General features: G+C 39.3%; 1 protein-coding gene across 9 annotated transcripts in view; it reads right to left on the bottom strand.

Annotated features, from left to right (window-relative positions):
- The window catches only part of NPAS3 (neuronal PAS domain protein 3), a gene marked incomplete at its 5' end in the record, with an annotated part of 879,539 nt that overhangs the window by 431,258 nt on the left and 428,706 nt on the right, over nucleotides 1-19,575 (bottom strand). For 5 of the 9 annotated variants that reach the window (XM_079769761.1, XM_079769759.1, XM_079769765.1 and 2 more), the window contains one exon: nucleotides 13,761-13,843. In XM_079769761.1, coding sequence (XP_079625887.1) covers nucleotides 13,761-13,843 — 83 coding nt within the window. The remainder of the gene's footprint in view (nucleotides 1-13,760; nucleotides 13,844-19,575) is intronic. The other 4 variants (XM_079769762.1, XM_079769766.1, XM_079769760.1 and 1 more) reach the window with 1 other exon arrangement.

The following is a 19,575-nucleotide window of genomic DNA, read 5'->3' on the forward strand; positions in this document are numbered from 1 at the left end:
TTTAAAATGTCATTGAACTATCCTTATGGATTAAAGATGCAATTAAAATAGTCATTGATATTATCATTTGCCTTTGTATTTATGTGGGACTCACAGACTTCCCACTTACAAAATGAACTTTCTGTTTCTTTAGGTCAATTCTACCCTTGGTCTAATCTCTATACCAGACTAAATTTACTAAAACACTGTATAACCCTCAAAAGGAGTTTGAGAGTGGGTTATTTCAGAGGGCATTTTTCTGGTGGCCTAAAGGGTCACCTGAATTTTTTATATCTTTAGAAATGAGGGAAACAGCTGCTCTGTTCAGACAATTCCTGCAGCAGTTATCTGGCCTCATGGGAATTTGATTAGGCTTCCGTGTGGGTAATCCAACCATCAGTTACATAGTTTATTCCTCCAGAATTATAAATAGAGCCTGAATTGGTAAGTACCTGAGAAGTGATATCCATAAAGTACTAGAAGACTTAATAAAAACAACTGGAGTCTTGGTGATTGGGAGCATCGGACCCAGCTCCTGGGCTGGCCGGCAGGTGCCTGCCTGCAGTAGAGAGAGGGTGGAGCCTGGGAGCAATAATCCCTGTGCTTCTCGCAGGACCCCTCTAGTGCCTTCTTATTAATGGTGCCTACAGGTCTTGGTCACTGTGGTCTTTAATGGGGATGGTATTACCCAGGTCAGGCTCAGAAGAATAAAACCACTGCAAACATGTTTCAGCCATGATGTGCTGTATAATTTCTCTCTTAAAATCAGCTATTCCATAACTGTCTTCATGAGACAAAGATCACGATCCCATTTTGGTTGATTTATAGAAAGTCAAATGTAAAAAGGGAAACAGAACCTTTGATGGTAAGAAATACTTGATTTTTATTTTCCTCATTTTGCTTGTCTATCTTTTGACATTTGAACATTTTCTTCCTTTGTTTTTCACTTTGTGGAGTTAAAAAAAAAGAGCATTTGACCACACACATACATACACATACACACACACATGCACACGCACACTCACATACGTGCATACACACAAAGAGGGACAACTGCTTAAGGAAGATTCTTCGGTAATAATCTTCTGTCTTAAAAACCTAGTGAAATAGACTACAGATGTGACATTATCATATAATAATTGTTCAATTATGTGTTCAATTTAGTTGTTATTGTAGTTAGAGTTTTCTTAATATCTTAAAATAGTCTTGATTCCATTATTCCATGTCGGACTTTCCCCAAGTGTGTTTTGCAGACTAGTACTGTTCCAGGATGCCCATGGGTATCTGCTACCAGATTAGTTTGGAAAACAAACCACATTTTCCACCCGGTCCCCACCTCCAACCCTCCTCACACCCACATTCTCCCAGAGTCCTAAAAGCTTAGGAGGCTATGGGGACTCAGATGAGAAAGCAACCCTGGACACATGGACCGAGTTTTGGGTCCATGATAAATGGTAATCAGGTGGTGTCACTCTAGTCCACAGCATTCCCAACTGATGCTGGTAACAAGAATATAATGTTTAGAGCCAGGGACCATTCTAAAGCCACAAAGAGCACTGTGATGGGGCCCAGATTTGCAGACATCTATACCCATCAGCACATGTTCATATTCACATTTGACACATAACCCTAAGATTTTCTAAGAACTCCATCCACTTTTAAAACTGAAAGTGTAATTATCTTTCTGTTCCATTTTGATCTCCAAATAATTCAACCACCCTTAGTGCTAGGGAAGGAATTCAAGATATGTTCCCATGCCTTGTAAAACAAGCTTCCTATCAGCAGGCCCCAAACAAAAGCTGCCCAACCACAATGACATTGTTGCTCTTTCTTTCTCCCCTGATCTCCAGGATCTGTGACCACTAAGAGGATGCATGTATCCTAGTGAGGTGAGGATTCTCAAATACCCGCCCCCCATCAGACCCACATGAACATGAGACACAAAAGGGAGCGTGTGGTGGGTGAAGGGGTGAACTGTGTAATGTTAAGTTTGCAGCCACAGGAAGTACTGGTGGACTAGCCCAAGCTGGGTGGCCTGATTCCTTCATGTTGCTGCTAAGGTGCAGCCAGTCTGCCACAGCCACATGTTGAGGAACCCTCACTATGCGCCAGGCACTGTGTGTAGTATCTCATGTAACACACAGCACTCCACAGGTAAGAACTGCTCCCATCTCCATGTGGGGTTGAGGAAAGTGAGGCTGAATGAGGTGAAGTGAGCTGCCCAAGTCTACATAACTAAGAGCAGGAATTCAAATCCAGGCATGACTGATGCAGAAGCCCACCAGTCTGCGTCACACTGAACTGTGTAGGTCTGGTTGTCATTGGTCTTCTCTACTCAGACTGGGAATGCTCACAGGCAGACACAAGGCTCATCTTTGTATCTCAGTATTTTCTCCAGCTCTGATGCAAATGAGGCACTCAGGAAATATTTACAAACGAAAGCTTAGTATTTTTACATTTATGATCTCATTTTCCTAGATCCTGACTTCAGGAGATAGCTGTGTAACTAGAAGGTCCCCACTTACTAGTAGCACTATTTTCAGTCATGTGGCCCAAGATGCAACTTTCTTCTACAACAACAGTTTCCTGTAACCCCTCCCCCTCACCCACACTTCTCGCATACCTCTCTGTGGACAATGGCATGCGTTCACTCTGCCAATCAAAGTCAGTAAGTACTTGAAAACCCAAAGCGATCTGTACCTGCCACCACGGAGATCCTTCTGGGAAGTTCTCCCCTCTGCTCCTATGTGGAAAGGTGCCATTTCTGGCATGACAGGTGATGGATTTGTGCAACATGCATGAGGAGAATCACGTGTGCACTTCGATGTTTCCTCAACGAAACTTAGAGCACTGGGCAACCATGGATTCTACCTTCTAGCTCTTCTGGATTTCCAATTGGCTGTTTATTCCTATTTTTCTAAGCAAATCGTGGGGACTGTACAATACAATGAGAAGAGAAATGGTATTATCAACATTTTGGCATAAAAGAAAACATGGATTCTGGAATCTCTTTACAAACTCTACCTTGTCTAGTTGCTTCTAGGCTGCTAATGAGATTATTCTGACATTGCCCTCAGTTGTTTTGAGAAGGATCTTCATTCTCAAGGTAAACATGTTTTCACTACTACCGAATTTTAAATTTTTATTGTGAGCTAGTATATAATACCAAATATAAATACCATTTTGGCAAACAGACCATTTTATGTTATGGTCAATGAAAATTCATTATCTTGCTTTTAACCTGAGAGGAGTTTATTGATTGCTCCTGAATCCCTGTATTGCTAATGCTCCAAATAAGGAGTAACATTTTTCCTCCAAATCATGGGCATTATTCTAGGCTGCCCAACATACAGAGAGAAATACTAGCAGACACTTATTAAATACATTTTCTATGTCAGGTTCTGTAGTAAGCACTTTTAACTGCACTCGTTTGCTCAATCCTCACAAAATGCTTATCAGAAAAAACTTCTACTACTGTTTCTATATTTTAAAGATGAAGAAACTGAGGCTTTGAAGGAACAAGAGACTATTAGAGGAACTACACACTTAATAAGTAAGCAAATTGGGATGTGAACTCAAGTTGGCTGAATGCCAAAATCCACACACTAAAAGAATCTGCCCCAGTCTGCCCCAGGTTTTAAACTTTCACAGCCATAATCTCACTAGCAGTCTAGAAGCAACTAGACAAAGTAGAATTTATAAAGGAACTGCAGAATTACCCAGAGAATATGATTAAAAACTGGCTGGGAGCACAAAGGTGAGATGAGGCCCTAGTTGTGGGATTAAATGTGATTTTATTTGGGAGGGATTCATTTGTTCATTCACTTACCAGGTATTTCTTGAGCACCTATTATATGAAGGACTCACATTTTAAACTTGGAATATACAACTATTAACACTTGTTCTGGCTCACCCCTGAAGGATCTAGAAAGTTTATACTGAATTAAATAGGATTTGAGCTTTTCAGAAAAAAGTTTCATGAGTTATTTTTCTAGATTGCAGCCAATGAATAACCATAATGACCCCTTCTCTTTTTCATATATAACTAGAGGCCCGGTGCATGAAATTTGTGCACTGGGTGGGGGGGGGGAGGGGATGTCCCTCAGCACAGCCTGCACCCTCTCCAATCTGGGACTGCTGGCTCCCAACTGCTCGCCTGCCTGCCTTCCTGATTGTCCCTAACCGCTTCTGCCTGCCAGCCTGATCACCCCCTAACCACTCCCCTGCCAGCCTGATTGATGCCTAACTGCTCCCCTGCCAGCCTGTTTGCCACTAACTGCCCTCCCCTGCAGGCCTGGTCACCCCCTAACTGCCCTCCCCTGCAGGCTTGATCACCCCTAACTGCCCTCCCTTACAGGCCTGGTCCCTCCCAACTGCCCTACCCTACTAACTTGATCGCCCACAACTGCCCTCCCTTGCAGGCCTGGTCCCTCCCAACTGCCCTCCCCTGCTGGCCATCTTGTGGTGGCCATCTTGTGTCCACATGGGGGCAGTCATCTTTGACCACATGGGGGCAGCCATCTTGTGTGTTGGAGTGACAGTCAATTTCCATATTATTCTTTTATTAGGATAGTGACCTGGTACATGGGTGGGGGCCAGCTTGTTAGCCCTGAAGGGTGTCCCGGATCAGGGTAGGGGTTCCCTTGGGGCGTGGGGTGTCCTGGGCGAGAAGCCTGTGGTGGTTTGCAGGCTGGGCACACCTCCCGCCGACCCAAGTGAAGGCCCTGGTATCTGGAATTTATTTATCTTCTATAATTGAAACTTTGTAGCCTTGAGTGGAGCCAAGCCTCCTGCTTGCTCCATGGCCGCAGCCATTTTTGTTGGGATTTATTTATCTTCTATAATTGAAACTTTGTAGCCTGGAGTGGAAGCCTGGGCTAGCCAGGGCAGGCAGAGAACTTGGCTTCCTCCATCTCCGGGGGCAACTCAAGCCTCCTGCTCTCTCCACCTCTGTGGCGGCCGTCAATTTTCTTGGGATTTATTTATCTTCTATCATTGAAACTTTGTAGCATTGAGTGGAGGCCTGGGCCGGCAAGGGCAGGCGGAAAGCTTGGCTTCCTCCATTGCCAGGGAAACTCAAGCCTCCCTCCTGCTCTCCATGGCCACAGCCATGTTGGTTGGGTTTATCTGCATATTTGCTCCTGATTGGCTTGTGGGCGTGGCTTGTGGGTGTAGCGGAGGTACGGTCAATTTGCATATTACTCTTTTACTAGATAGGATGATTTAAAACTGCAGTGAGTTTTTAAATGATAGATTTTAAACTTTCACAACATTAAACTACTTTCTCATACTGAATCACAGATATGATTTTATATGACAAGTTAATTTTGAATAATTATACTTTTTTCCTTCAAAGTAAAATTCTAAGGATCATGAAATAATGGGTTAGCCATCGACCTCTACATTCTTCAGTTTTTCAATTTTGAGAATGGAGATTTTGATAAAACATACATTCTTGAGTAAATGTGAAGACCAGTGATGTAATTCTTGGCAAACATCACTAAGATTCTCCAATGAAACCAATTTCCTAGATATGAAGCATTAATCTAGATAGAAAGTACATGCCAGGGTCAGAGTGATGCTGCTTCCTCAAAGCCCTGCAACTTGCACAACGTGAACAGTGCAGATGGGAGACCCAGGGTTAGCTTCCCAAATTAGGTAAGGGACACGTCACATCTCTTTCATAATCCCCATTTCAAAAGTTATGATTCATTTATATACATATTTCAGTTTACACCCAGCTCAGTTACTAATAGAAGCTGTGCATTAATTTTCAACATTAAAACATTTTCCTAAATATTAATGCTGACGTCCTATTTGAAGTAAGAATGTGAGTGATGAGAACAACAGACTCAAGAAATTTCTGCTTTCCTTTCTTTTTAAATAAAAATATTGTAAAACTTACTTCTGATTGTCTTACAGCTCAATTGATAAGGTGTGTTCCTTTTTTGTTCAAGAAAATTTAAAAGCAACTAATTTAAATATGCAAAATTATCTTGAGTTGTTCATACGTGAACTTAAAAGCCATGCAACACAGGAAAATTAAGTAATTATGCCTCCAAGTTATTTACTGCAATTAAGCTCATTTATCATATGCAAATTAGTGCAAACTGGTCTCATTAGTTACTAAATTACTCAATATGAGCTGAACAATGTAGCACTCCAGTTTGTAATGAAAAATCCCTGTAGAGGCAAGCAGTATCAATTAAGCTAATTTGCATATGCAAATATATTCACTAACTTTCTCTTTTTCTATATTTAGTTTAACATTTTCTTACCATTCTGGATTATAGGGAGACTTTAGGGTCACTCACCTCTCACTCACTTTCCACCTCAGTAAAAAAAATGCCTCTATTACATGAAGTTCTTTCATTTTAGCACTAATGTCCAGCAGTACACCACTCTGCCAACAAAGGTCATCAAGAGTAAGGACAAGCAACTTTCCTGGAGATACTTTTATATGTATAGGTTCCAATAAAGCAACAAGTTAGGGTGGAATTCCAAATCGTCAATAAAATAAAAAATATTCTTTCTCACAGAATTCTTCTTGATAACACTACCATCAAATGCGAAATGAATGTTGACTTGGCTAGGCAGCATCTTTAATCAATAATGTATATTTTTGTATTAATTTTTGAGCTGTTTTAGGTATTATTCAGTCTTCTTTTTCTACATGTTTGAATTATACTACTTAACCTTTTATTTTCTCTTGCTGAATGTGATTAGAAAAGATACTGGTAACAGATTTGGCATTCTCTACCCCACATTCCAACATAGTTATAAGTACCTCCTTTACCTATACATCAATTTCCTTTCTCTAAGGAATCTTCTTAGTCTTCCACAATTGATTAAGTCTCAGAGACTGCAGCAGGACTGTGGCTACCAATACTTGAACAATAAGATATAAGACATCACAACGCACTCTTAATTTTGTTTTCCTTCATCAACCACAAAGTTTTAAATGTTTCTAATTCTTCAGGACCAAAATAGTATATAAACCAACTTGTCATGATTTCGAGGTATGCCCTTAACTAAAACAGAAACACAGAAATTCAAGTGTAAATCTGGGTCTGGTTTTTTTTTTCTCCTCCTAAATCTGATCCGTAACATCCTCTTTTAAACATAAACTCTTCTTTTATTTGAGATATGACTCTACTCTCCATTCCATGCTTGAAGGTATTAAGGGAAAGAAAAACCACATGGTTGAAATCTGATATTTGATCGAGATATACAGGGTCTTTCATTTCATCCACACAGGTCTCTGATTATTCTATCAAACAGAAAAATAGCTACATATGAGTTCCTTCTCCCACACCATTAATATATATATACACACACACACACACACACACACACACACACACACACTCATTATTTAAACTGTTCTGCTAAGGTGATGGCCATACCTATGTCATCTATAGGAGTGTTGTTCTACTAGTAAATGACCCTGCAAAAACAGAGTTCCCTAGTCTTGCTGGGGAAGACAGACAGTAAGCAACCATTCTGCCCAGCCTTTTCTGCCCCACTCCCACACAGAGAACCACAGGTGTCATCACCTTGGAACGTCCTTGGCAGCTCTCTCTCGGTATTCCTCCAAGGGTCTGCCCCTGGGATTCTCTTTCTGTTCATCTTCAAGGGGTTCATCTTCAATCACAACTCTCTCAGCAATAATGCAGACTCAGTTTTATAGATATAGGAGGGTTCATGCAATAGAGCCAAGCTCAAAACTAACATATGAATATCACACTTCTGTTATTATCTCTCTTAGGGCATTTCTTATAGAATATTATTTTTATTCTCCCAAGACAAGTATTTACACTCATATCATTTATTCACAACTGTGTGAGTACTTATTACTATGCTTATATTATCCAACATACACGATTTTATTTAACATTCAAACACAGCTATGGATAAAAGCCATCCTTTAATCATTTTATAACTATTAATAGTTATCAGAATTATATGTATTACACAATGTCGGTAATTTATACAATATCTATCTGTAGTTCACCACCATGTGCTCACAAGAATATAAACATTAACTTTAAAAATCTTCCACGTATAAGAGTTGATTTCCTTTGTTTTCATGCCTGTGAGGTGAGTAAAGCAGCATTACTATGGAGCATGTGAAAACAATAGTGCAATTTTATATAACAATTATATAAGCATTATTTACAGAATGAAGAAAACTTAAACCTTTTTGCCAAGGGCACGCAAATAAGTAAAGCACTCCATTCATAAATCTGCACCTAAGGGAAAGTCCTTCCACCAGTTAATTTTGAGTTACAAAGATATTTGTTACCATTTTGTGTTGCATTAACTTTGAGAACATAAAATATGAATATTCATTCTATCGGGACTCTAAATTGGGAAAGTCAAAATAAATACCACTTATTTTATTTTCATATTAAGGATATTATGAAGTAGGAACAATAATGCCTTTAGAGAGCTTTCAAAGCAGGAACCAAATTATGTGTTTAGTGTACTGTATTCAGAAAAGATCCCACCCAATGACCTAAAGTTCTTGTATTTTTACTTAGCTTGTCACAAAATGCACAACTGCCTATCTTGACCCCTTGCTCCCCTGCTCCTCATCTAATGAATAAAAGTCAAAGGAGACTAAAGTGAACTAAAATGCCCTGACTTGGGCCCAACACCTGTGCTTCAAAGTCCTACAGTCAAGACTGATGTCAGCTGAACCCTTAAGCTCTCCTGCAGGGGATGCCTCTGCTGTGAAATTCATATATGAAACAGCTACAGGCTCACCGAGCTACATCAAGGGCCACAGTCAGTAGTAAAGTGTCCATGTAAGTGATGTGAATGGTGGCCCTAGTTTTGCATGGTACACAGCCTGGGCAATGGCCTTGCCTACACACACTGTTACTGGATCATTAAATTAGAAGGTAACTTTGCAACAGTTGATTTTTATGTTTATAGAATCACCATTAAGTTGTGTGTTTTTTGTTTTTCTTTTCCCTCTCAGTAGGAAAGAATCCAATTTTTAAGGATCCAGTAAACTCGCTAAATTCTCCCAAGAGAATATATAGCTAATATGATATGCATTGTAAAACCATATTGCAGTCCACAAAATGGGTACCAAAAATTAAGGGGTTCATCTTCAATTGCCTCCCCCAACTCTCTACCAAGCATGTCAAACTTGCGGCCCCGCAAGTTTGACATGCTTGCAAGGGGTCCTTAACATGCTCTTCCATGACACATCAGTGGGGGCACAGGCAGCAGGACAGCTTGGCACTTGGTACAGAGAAGCCACAGGCATTTCCCAGAGTTCCACCCTGGTATTCAGAACTGACCTCCACTTTACCTTCCAGATTCCATCAATTCCCTAATCCTGTTCACTCCAAATATAAATTATTTCCTTTCATTACCATTACCTTTAAAAATGTCCCCATCATTCGTGGGAAATATTATAATCTAGTATTTAGTATCCTATATTTAAATTGAATTCTCACTTAACTAGCCTTGTGAGCTTGAGTCGGTTACTTAAATTTTCTAAGTCTTAGTTTACTCAGTTTTAAGATGAGTGTAATCATAGCACCTATCTCATAAGTACTTATTGTTAGCATTTAATGATATAAGAGGAGAACTTAACAATATATAGAATATCACACATACTTAAAATTCAAGATTTAAGCTAAAATCAAGCCAAATTAGGCTCTTTCTAATTGAAACACACATACCCACAAACACACAACACACACACACACACACACACACACACACACTCACCCTCACTAGGTATTTGCATAAGAAATGCAAATTTATACTTGAAGTCTAGATGATCTTATTAACCAATGTCACCCCAATAAATTTAATAAAAAAGATAATTTAAATAAACACACACAAGAAAGAAATGCAAATTTATACATATGGTCAAAATATTTAATGGTAGGAAAGTGGTTAAATAAATTATGGAATGGAATGGTATATAACCATTAATAATAATGAAAGCTTATCCTTTCTTAATATAGACATGACCACAAGATATTGATTTTTGAAAAGCCGATTGTTAAAGAGCATACAATTGGCAATGATTGATCCCATGAACATCAGACATATACTCTAACAACATTAAAAACAAAAATTTCCCTTCACACTGTTTTCTTATTCCCACCCTTCTTTTACCACAAATTCCAGACACCTGTATGTTTTATCACTCTTTAGGTTTGTCTTCTGCACCTAACAACCTCACTATAACTATTTCAATGACATCTCTTCAGTATGTATCTTACTAAAGGATTTAGCCTTAGCCACATTGACATTATTAATGCTCCTTCCTTAAGCAAGGTAAAATCCCATGGTTTCCTCTTACCTTTCTGTCTACTCTTTCCTCGTCTTCTACTTGCATCTTAAGTGATGATATACACTGGGGTTGCCTCTCCTCAACCGCCTTCTCTCATTGCTCCACATTATTTCCATGGGTCTACAACTCACTGCTTCATTTGAACTCTCATTCACTCCTACAATAGTGATTAGTAATCCCCAGTCCTATTTTCAGTCCTAGACTTTATCTTGTTCTAGAGAATCAGACTAGGTTTCCAACTGCTTACATTTATCAAATGGCTATTTAAGAGAATATCCCATTTAACTTCTCTCAGATAAGGGTATAGACAGCTGGTTACCAATCTAGAAAACCTGTGGTCATTATTAATTCCTGTCATCCCCTAGCCTTTCACATCTAATAATTCAATCTCAATTCCATACCTGACTCTCCATTCATAGAGACTATATCTTGAAGAAAAATCTTCATTTGGAATCTTGGACTGTTGTAATAATTTCCTAAATGGTTTCTATTTTAGCCTCTCACAACTCAAAGACTCTCTAGATACCATATTTTGATAACTCTGGAAATAAACCAAATCCTTATCTCTTGTGCAAAAGCTTTCTTCATGAGCTCATCAATGGGTAGAGCATCCTGGCTTGGTCCACTAGGCCTGTCATAATATGGCTCAGATAGCTTCTCCATCTTTATCTCTTATGTGCTCCCCTGTGCATGTGAAGCAGCCATCAATGTAAACACCTTAACAGTTTCCAAACAAGATCTACGACTTCTTGTCCCCATGCCTTTGTGTTTTACATCTACTTTGATTAGAATCTTATTCAATGTTCTCTACCTAAAGAACAACTTTCAGAAGTCTTCTTTGATGGTTTGTGGCAAACTCAGAGCCTCCCGGCTTTGTAGCCTCTTAGTACTTGACCAGTGTGATGCTCTCACTTTAGGAGGCCTACTGGCTCATCTTCTCCCAAATGGTTGCAAGCTAGTTGAGCACAGCAGCCACGTGCCTACTGGCGTGGATTCTGTATTCTTACCAAGTATTTGATATATTTTGGTAATGGTGGTAGACTGTGAAGTTAGAAACCATGTTGACCACATAGGTTTTTATCTGATATTTGCAAGTGAAGGAAGGACAGCAAAAAGGGAAGGAAGAATTCATCCCATTTCCCTTGATTCAACCAGACTCAAACATGGACCCCCCTGAAGGAAAATATGGAAACCATATTATAATTATAGGATCACCTAGTGCAACCATGCTTGGAAGCCTCACTATTGTGAAAGCATCCCTATCAAACCACCTATACTTCTTAAATTCAAAGGCTTTGAACATATTCCAAATGTGGACAACACTATTTGCAAATCTTTTTTAATGAAGATGATTTTTTTCTCTCTTCAATTTTTACCCACTTCTCTTTTCCACACTCTGAAGCCACACAGAATATACACATTTCTGTTTTCAGAGGAGGCTTTCCAATACAGAGGACGTTAATGTCCCATTTAAGATAAGTGTTTTCCAAATTAAACCTCACCACGCCCTTTGCCGCTCCTCATGTAACATGATTTCTAGTTTACTAACTAGTCGGGTTATTTCACTCTAAGAAACATCTGGCTGCCTATGTTTGTCTTAAAATGGGTTGTCTGAGTCAGGTGTGACCACGGTAAACAGCAGAAGAGCTCAGCAGCCTCATTCTAGACCCTCTATTCTCTCAATGAAGCCTAATGTTGAATAGCATTTGGAGCCATTCTGTACCACACATTTACCTTAAGCTTATGTTCAATTAAACTCGTAAGTTTTGTGTTTTAAATTCTTGCAGCTCCTAAGTCACCCTGTTTTGAGGACTTTGGAGTCAAGTTCTAGAGAGAATTCAGAGGGTAATAATCTGGAGCTGCTCTTTGAACCATTTCTTTCATGGACTAAGTCAATGCACTGATCACTTCAGGATATAAATAGGAGTCGTCCTGAATCACATTATAATACATGCATATTATATCATGGCTTATATAATTCTTATAAAGGAAATTCTGAACGAAGTGTGTACAGAAAAGAGAGAAAATTCTGAAGATCTGGAAATCAAATTCCTTTCTATAGCCCTGAAACTAATCTACTGCAAAGGCAATTCAAAATTTATATGCATGATAGAATAGCATCTCCTAAGGTGTATTTTAAGAAACATCTGTTACATGGATTTTAAGATATATTAGTGGATAAATGAGAAACATCAGAATAAATAAGAATAAACAAGGTAAGTAAGTCTTTTTAGGTCCTTAAATTTGGAAATGTAAACTGTGACATCTCAGTCCTAATAAAACATCACATTTTCTCCAAAGGTTGTTAAAAATCACAAATCACTGGACTTCACCCTGAAGATTCTGATTTGGCAGGTTCAGAGGGAGCCCCGGAAAGTGTCCTTTGAACAAGTGTCTCAGGTGATGCTGAGGCTACTGGCCAAGGAACCACTTCGAAGACTCACTAGGATTCAACCATGGAGAATCTGGTGGAGACAGTTTTCTAGAGAACCTGCTTTCAGGAATCATGCTAAATGCAACACTACTTTTGGCTATCTGGAAAATAAAATCACCACAGAAGTCATGTTTTTAACTCTGACTAAATAGGAATTTGGAGTTTACTTTTCTTTTTTAACTAAAAAAATAGACCATAACCACGCCCCTGCCCCCAGATAAGTTGCCTAAATATCCCAAACGTGTCTGCTTCTCTAATTCCACGTTCAAAATGTATCTTATGTAGTTAAAGCAAGCTTTGGCTATGGCAACATCAACCTCGGAGGCACAAACAGGGCAGAGCAATGGCTGTGCTGAAATGATGGCAAAGTCCTGAGGAAAAAGTTTTCAGTTGAGATGCTGAGTTTGGCATGAAACTGCTCTCAGACAAATATCTAACTGCACGTCCATCTAGTCACCCTCACATTTATGTCATGAAATTCATTACCAAAATTAAATTATTATTATTGTTTGTCTCCTTTCACTAAAAATATGCTTTAAGATTTCACCCTGAGAAAATTAATTGGGGGGAGAGACAGACATTAAGATTTGAAGCACTTATGAATGCAAACTCAAGCAAAGGACAACTGAAATTTGGCAACACATAAAAATGTCACATTGCTTTCACAAAAGTTTGCTCTGCCTAAGACAATATGTAGCTCCAAAGACACATACATATATCCACTTACAAATGCAGCACACATACTATCATTCTGGGAACAGCCAGCTACTATACATTGAGCATCAACCAAATAGCACAATTCATCTCAATTATTACAAATAATACTTGCCCTCCCTTTCTCATTAATATTCTCTCAAAGGATGGCTTTCTAAAAAGAAAAAAAAATGGACTCATAAGAATTTCAGAATTCCAACATCCAGCCACATACATAGTTGAAATCTTATAAAATGAATAAAAGACTAAACCCATGGAATTTTCTTAGTAAGATATAAGCAAGCTTCTTTTTCTCTTAGAGGTAGGTACCTGCAAAATGTGACTTCCCAAATGTGCTTCAAATACTTCAATGGCCAGTGCACTGGGGCTTCTCCTTCGTTGTGCACCTATAACTTAGAGAAAAAAAAAGGAAAGAAAAAAAATAAAAAACAAAAGGGGGAAAAAACGAAAAAGAAACAGAAAGGAAGAAAAGAAAGAAAGTAATTAAGTTGGAGCTCAGATTCATACCTTCAACTTAATTTTCTTTAATTACATCGCTAGTTACTATAACAATGACATCTCAAAGAAACACAGCCCAGTGTTAACTTGGCCCTGAGTTGCCTTGAGCATAAGCAGAACCTAGGTTGAATTTCCAAGTCAGATAACAACAAACCACACCCAGATTTTTTAAAAAATTATCTTGGACTGTTTTCCTTATATTGAAGCAAAAACATGAAAGCTCGCATTCCATTAAGATAACTTAGTACTTTTTTTCTTAAAATTTAGGTATTTGTAAAGTACACACATACTGCCTTTCGCCCCAGATAAAACCTAAAACCTAAACTTTTCATATTCTCTAGGCTAGAAAAAAACAAGCAGGATTTTTTTTTAATGTTCTAATGCAACTACTTTATCATAATTTAATAAGCGCAACATGTTGGAGAAGAGACTCTCATTAATGACTGTTTACACTAGTGTTAAGTGTCTCGGGGTGGCTGGATTTTTCTGTTTACTGAACATTCACATGTAACTATTCCTACAGGATCTTGGAGAAGCACAGTGGCCTCGCACTCAGCATGTGCCTCACCAGCTCAGGGACTGTGCTCTCCTGGGAATACTCCTGTTCTCCACTCACACGGTCAGTCCTGCTCTTCCTGGCGCGCCCACATGTGTTGCCCACAGGCACCTGCACTCAAGGAGCCCCCTATCCTTAACAAAAGTGAGCTTGCTGCCAGACATTTGTGGGATCCACAATTGAGGGTTTTCTCTATACATATTTTTTTTGCATGGGCACACATTTTTTTGTATGAGCTCACAATTTGCTTTTAAGTCTGTTCTGGGGATCCTTATCTTTTGTAAGTTTTCAAACATAAAAATCTTTGTGATTTACAGTAATTCATGAAAAAAATTCTGATCTTTTCCTTATTTCCAACAAGTAAATTCCCCATGTCTTCCCTCTTTTCTTGAAAATGTTACTACAAACCTCTGCTCCCTCAAACTTAGACGCTATAAATTGAAAATACAATAACCCCCACCCCCCGCCACTTTCTTCTAAAACCCACTTCCAGCTAGTTACAAAAAATTTTCAGCAAAATGCTCCTGGGATAATTGTGCTTCGTCTCTGTTACTAAGTCAGTCGGTTGCATCCATGGCTTAGTAGGGATTATAATATAAATGTACTTGTGATTATCGTGCTGTGCAAAAGTAGGCAGTTTACCCCTGCAAGTGTGAGTCAGTGTCTGAAAGACACTTTGAAAACTGCATGAGTGTTAAGTATCAGTATTACTGGCAAGAAGAAGTAAAAGAGGCATTTTGTTTCAATGGCAAAATTTATAAAATATAATTGAAGAGTGATTATTATCTGAGAATATTCCAGCTGGCAGGGATCTTAGAGATCTCTATTTCGACTTCCTCATTTGCTTCAGGAAAACACACAACTAATAATCTTAAAACATAAAAATCAGGTTCCTATCCTAAGGTTAATTTTTATTAGTATAGACACAGACACAAGATTTTAAAAATTTAAATATTCAGATATACTTAATATATTACTTCTGTGTGTGTGTGTGTGTTTCTGATTAATTTCCTATTCTAACACGCACATTACTCCCTTCAAAACTCCTTTGGCATCTTTGATAATGCAGCTGTCTTGCTGAATACTGTTTTCAGTTTCTAGAGTGTTAATTGCACATTATGGTAGCTTGGTGTGAATGATCCCACATGAATAAAATCTGCAGTCTTTTCTTTTTTTAAAGATTCTGGGGGGGAGGGAATAACAGGGAGAGGAGGGAGTTGAAAAACTTCAAAAGTGTCCACTCTGTTTTTGAGGCAGTAATTGGGATCCAAAAAGCTCCATATTAATAGTTCATAATTTAGGGGCATTTCAGGATTTCCAATTACAAAATTCAAAATAAACCATTGCACCTCACAAAAGAAAATGGACTTATTTTAGAGACAGACTTTTCTACAAAGAACTGGATTAAGAGGCCGCCAGGAGAGCAATAGTCACAACCTATAGAAGACGCTAACACATCACCGCATAAGGAGTGTGCGTACTTCCTAGAGGCCCAAGAGGCATGTCCCAGGAGTGACAGAGGGCAGCTGCGCTCACTCCCGAAGCACAGCTGTCTTCAGTGGTGCTGCAGGCGTTATGCACACCCGCCCACTAGCCCACTAATGGCCTTGCTTTTCCTTCCTTTTCCCCACATAGGATTCGGGCTGTTCCTTAAGTAAATGCTGCAAATGCATAAATATTTAGGGGTTTCATTTAAGAAAATGTAGTCAACCTGGGGATCCCAAATGTCTTCATCAGGTCTTACACCCATGAGTCCTACCTGCATAGTTATTCCTCTTTGTCTTTCAAATCCTCTAGAAATTTGAGTGTGCATCCCAGCACATGCCAGCTTGATGCACAGGTATCTTATAAATGGTTTCATGCTATTCTAGTCAATGGCATTTTTATGGCACCGGAATTTCTCGTGATTTATATGTTTTGCACTTATGCAGGTGATGTGGGGCTGTAATGACAGTTCCTAATTTTACAACCAACATAAATATGTTAAACAGGAGCCCATTATGTCCCTGGTAGAAGACCAGGTCTGACTCCAGCATTATTGGTAACTGAATAGACATTAAAAATGTACTTCTTATCTTGTACTTTTTATCCTATCGCATTTGGGTTTTTGAGATCAAGACAATAAGCTGATAACTCAGAAAGGGTGAAAATAAAATTTTTTTGTTTCCCCAAGTTAATATCATTGTGGCTATATAGTACCATTAATGAATCAACAAAACTAAAGAGGCATTTTCCTCAGTAGGCCCATCTTCCTCAGAAAAGTAATACATTGCCTATGAAGCTCTCTCAGGTCCTTGGATTTGGGAAGTCCACAGTTACTGAAACCATTTGCTAGTCCAAACAGAATGCACATGTATTGCTGCTGAATAGGTCACTGTTTCATCTGACCGAATGATACATTTCATTTATTTGTTTGTCCAATTAAAAAATACCACCTTTTGAAATTTAAAGAACACTAACTAAATTAACCAAAAAGGACATACACAGGGCATTGCTAAGTAAATGGAATATGCAACCGCTTGTCTGTGAAGATTATGTCTCTACTTCCTGGTAGGGAGATGTGAGAGTGTCAGAAATTGAACAGCTTATACAAACTGTTAAAAGAAAAAACAACCAAACCATAGTAATATAGTAACTCAACTTCCAACTCAATGCGGCATTTACTGAGGACCTAGCTGATATTTAAAATTGCTAGTTACTGTTATTATAAAACAAACCAAAAAAAAATAGTCCAAAAGAAAATTTTAAGCAATTTAAAAGAAACATGGGCCCAGCATATCGTTATCAACAAATACCACAACAATATAATTTCATGTTTTGCAGTGGTTAAAAAGAAAACACCTAGAGGCTTGGAATATTTTGAATAGAAGAGATATATAAAAGGAAGGGTTCTTAAAAATCAACTACCGAATCGCAGTCGTCTCAGAAATCTCACATGACCTGATGACCCGTTAGGGCTGTACCGTGGCCTTTCTCCCACGGGAAAAGCGGAAGCCACAGAAGGAAACCACACCTAAACATGCATGTGAGAAATCAGTTTTGTCCCTCAACAATGCTGGCCCAAATGTTCTAATCTAGACTCTTCTGCATAGTTAGGACTGGACTCTTCTGCAAACCTTGTGAGGCAGTCTTTGAGAATTAATTCAGTGCAGTGAAAGACAACCCCCCCTTTTGGGAAACAGACCCCACACCCCCAGTCATATTCCTAACCAGTGCTGTCACCGTTGGGGAGGCACAAAAGCCAGGAAGGCTGAGGATTAGCGCTCAGTGGGAGTTTGACCTATTCAGCCAAAAGGTCAGCTTGCCATGGAAGAACCCATTACAAAACAGAAGCAGGACAGCTCAGTGGACACACATAAGTAATGAAAGGGGGAAAAGTCAGGAGCCCTGCTTGACTTGAGTCTCGTGCTGCCCTTTTCCTTCATAACCCTCCCCTCCCCCCTTTCCAGAGGGCGGAGCGCCCTAGCTCCTCACCAGCACAGCTCGCCAAGGGCAGGGAGAGAGAAAGGTGCTTGTCATTTAAGGGACCGCTTGAAAAAGTTATTTAAAAGTGAAGCTGAGCATGACATTGTGAGGATTTCCAATGGATTATTTTATTAGGAAAAGTAGCCATTGGCAGATAGGGAAGACCGTTTTAGAGTTTCAGAGAGTTTTTATCGTCCAGTCCCCTCCATGGGGAACAATATGTGGGCATAGGCAAAAGTAGCCCTAAAGGTCTGCAGGTAGTATTTCAAGTATATTCACTGTAAAGAGGTGGGCTTCAGGCCAGGATGGCTGCCGTCTGAGTCTGTCAGCTGGGGAGAGGCTCTGTTCCCACAGGGAGCTTGTGGGAAGGGAGCATGCTTAACGGCATGGCAGCCATCACTCCCTGGGTGTTACCATTGGGCTAAGCAAAGTCAGGGGCTGGGGAGGAGTGGAGAATAGAATGCTTAATGAGTGTTTTCTGAAGAAAAGAAAGGTATTTCAATTAGCCTCCCTCACTGTTGGGCAAAGGAAGCTGGGGGGGGGGGGGTTCCCCAGGAGCCTTAGAAGTTTATGAAGTATGTATATATGTACGTATGTATGTATGTATGTGGGGGGGGAGGGGTTTCCCTATAAAATAAAAGTTATGTTTTCATTTCTTTCGTTTACCATGGGACCAAATCTTCATTCTGAAACTCGTCCTCACACCTCTGCTTGGCGCCCCCAGTCACCTTTGCATCCTTTCAACCCTAAACGTATCTGTTTGTGCACACCGCAGACCCCGCAGACACCGCAGGATGGGGTGGAGATGGGACGCTGAAAACAAGTGCCAGGTACCAGCTTACCCACCACAGCAGCACTGCCACTGCTACTCTGCTGTTGCCAGCACAACCTGTGGTCTCCCCTCAATGCATCACGTAAATATATGAAAACAAATAATTGCCTTTTCAATGTACTTTCGGCAGGATTAGATTTTACCATTTAAAATGGAGGGTGACTGATGACCAGAGAAGAAAAATAGGGACAAGCATTGTTCATCAAGCATTTGAATCCCTGGTGACCAATAAATACAAAAAGGAAAAACCTCCTGTGTTCAGCAGTAGTACAATTCGGGTTTACTTTAAAATGTATATTTAGATTTTTTAAAAAAAATACACCTTCACAATTCATATTTCAGAACCCTCTGATACAGTATATTACCAATTTAGACAGAAAGAGGTATTTAATCCAATAAAATAATTGAAACTCTCAGAAGTCTTTTTTCTGGTTCAAAATTTTTTTGATGCAACACATATTTAAATTTCTCCCACAATCTAAGTATGGGTTGAATACATTAGGGAAAAGCATTAGGGATGGTATGACTGTGAAAGTATTAATACTTACAAATGAATTGCTGAATTTGGGGGAAAGAAACCATGTCTGCCTTTCTCCTATGGCTTCCACCAGTAAGAACTAAGAGGAAGACATACAACATTCAATAGATCTGTTTAGTCAAGGGCATATTTATCAAGCTCTCAGCTTCTGAAGAACTAAATCATATTAATGAAGTAAGCATGTCATTCATGAGAACATGCAGTATTCCTTCCTGATAGACACAGAGTAGATGGA

Source organism: Cnephaeus nilssonii (genome assembly GCF_951640355.1).
Source record: "Cnephaeus nilssonii genome assembly, chromosome: 4".
NCBI classification, from domain to species: Eukaryota; Metazoa; Chordata; class Mammalia; order Chiroptera; family Vespertilionidae; genus Cnephaeus; species Cnephaeus nilssonii.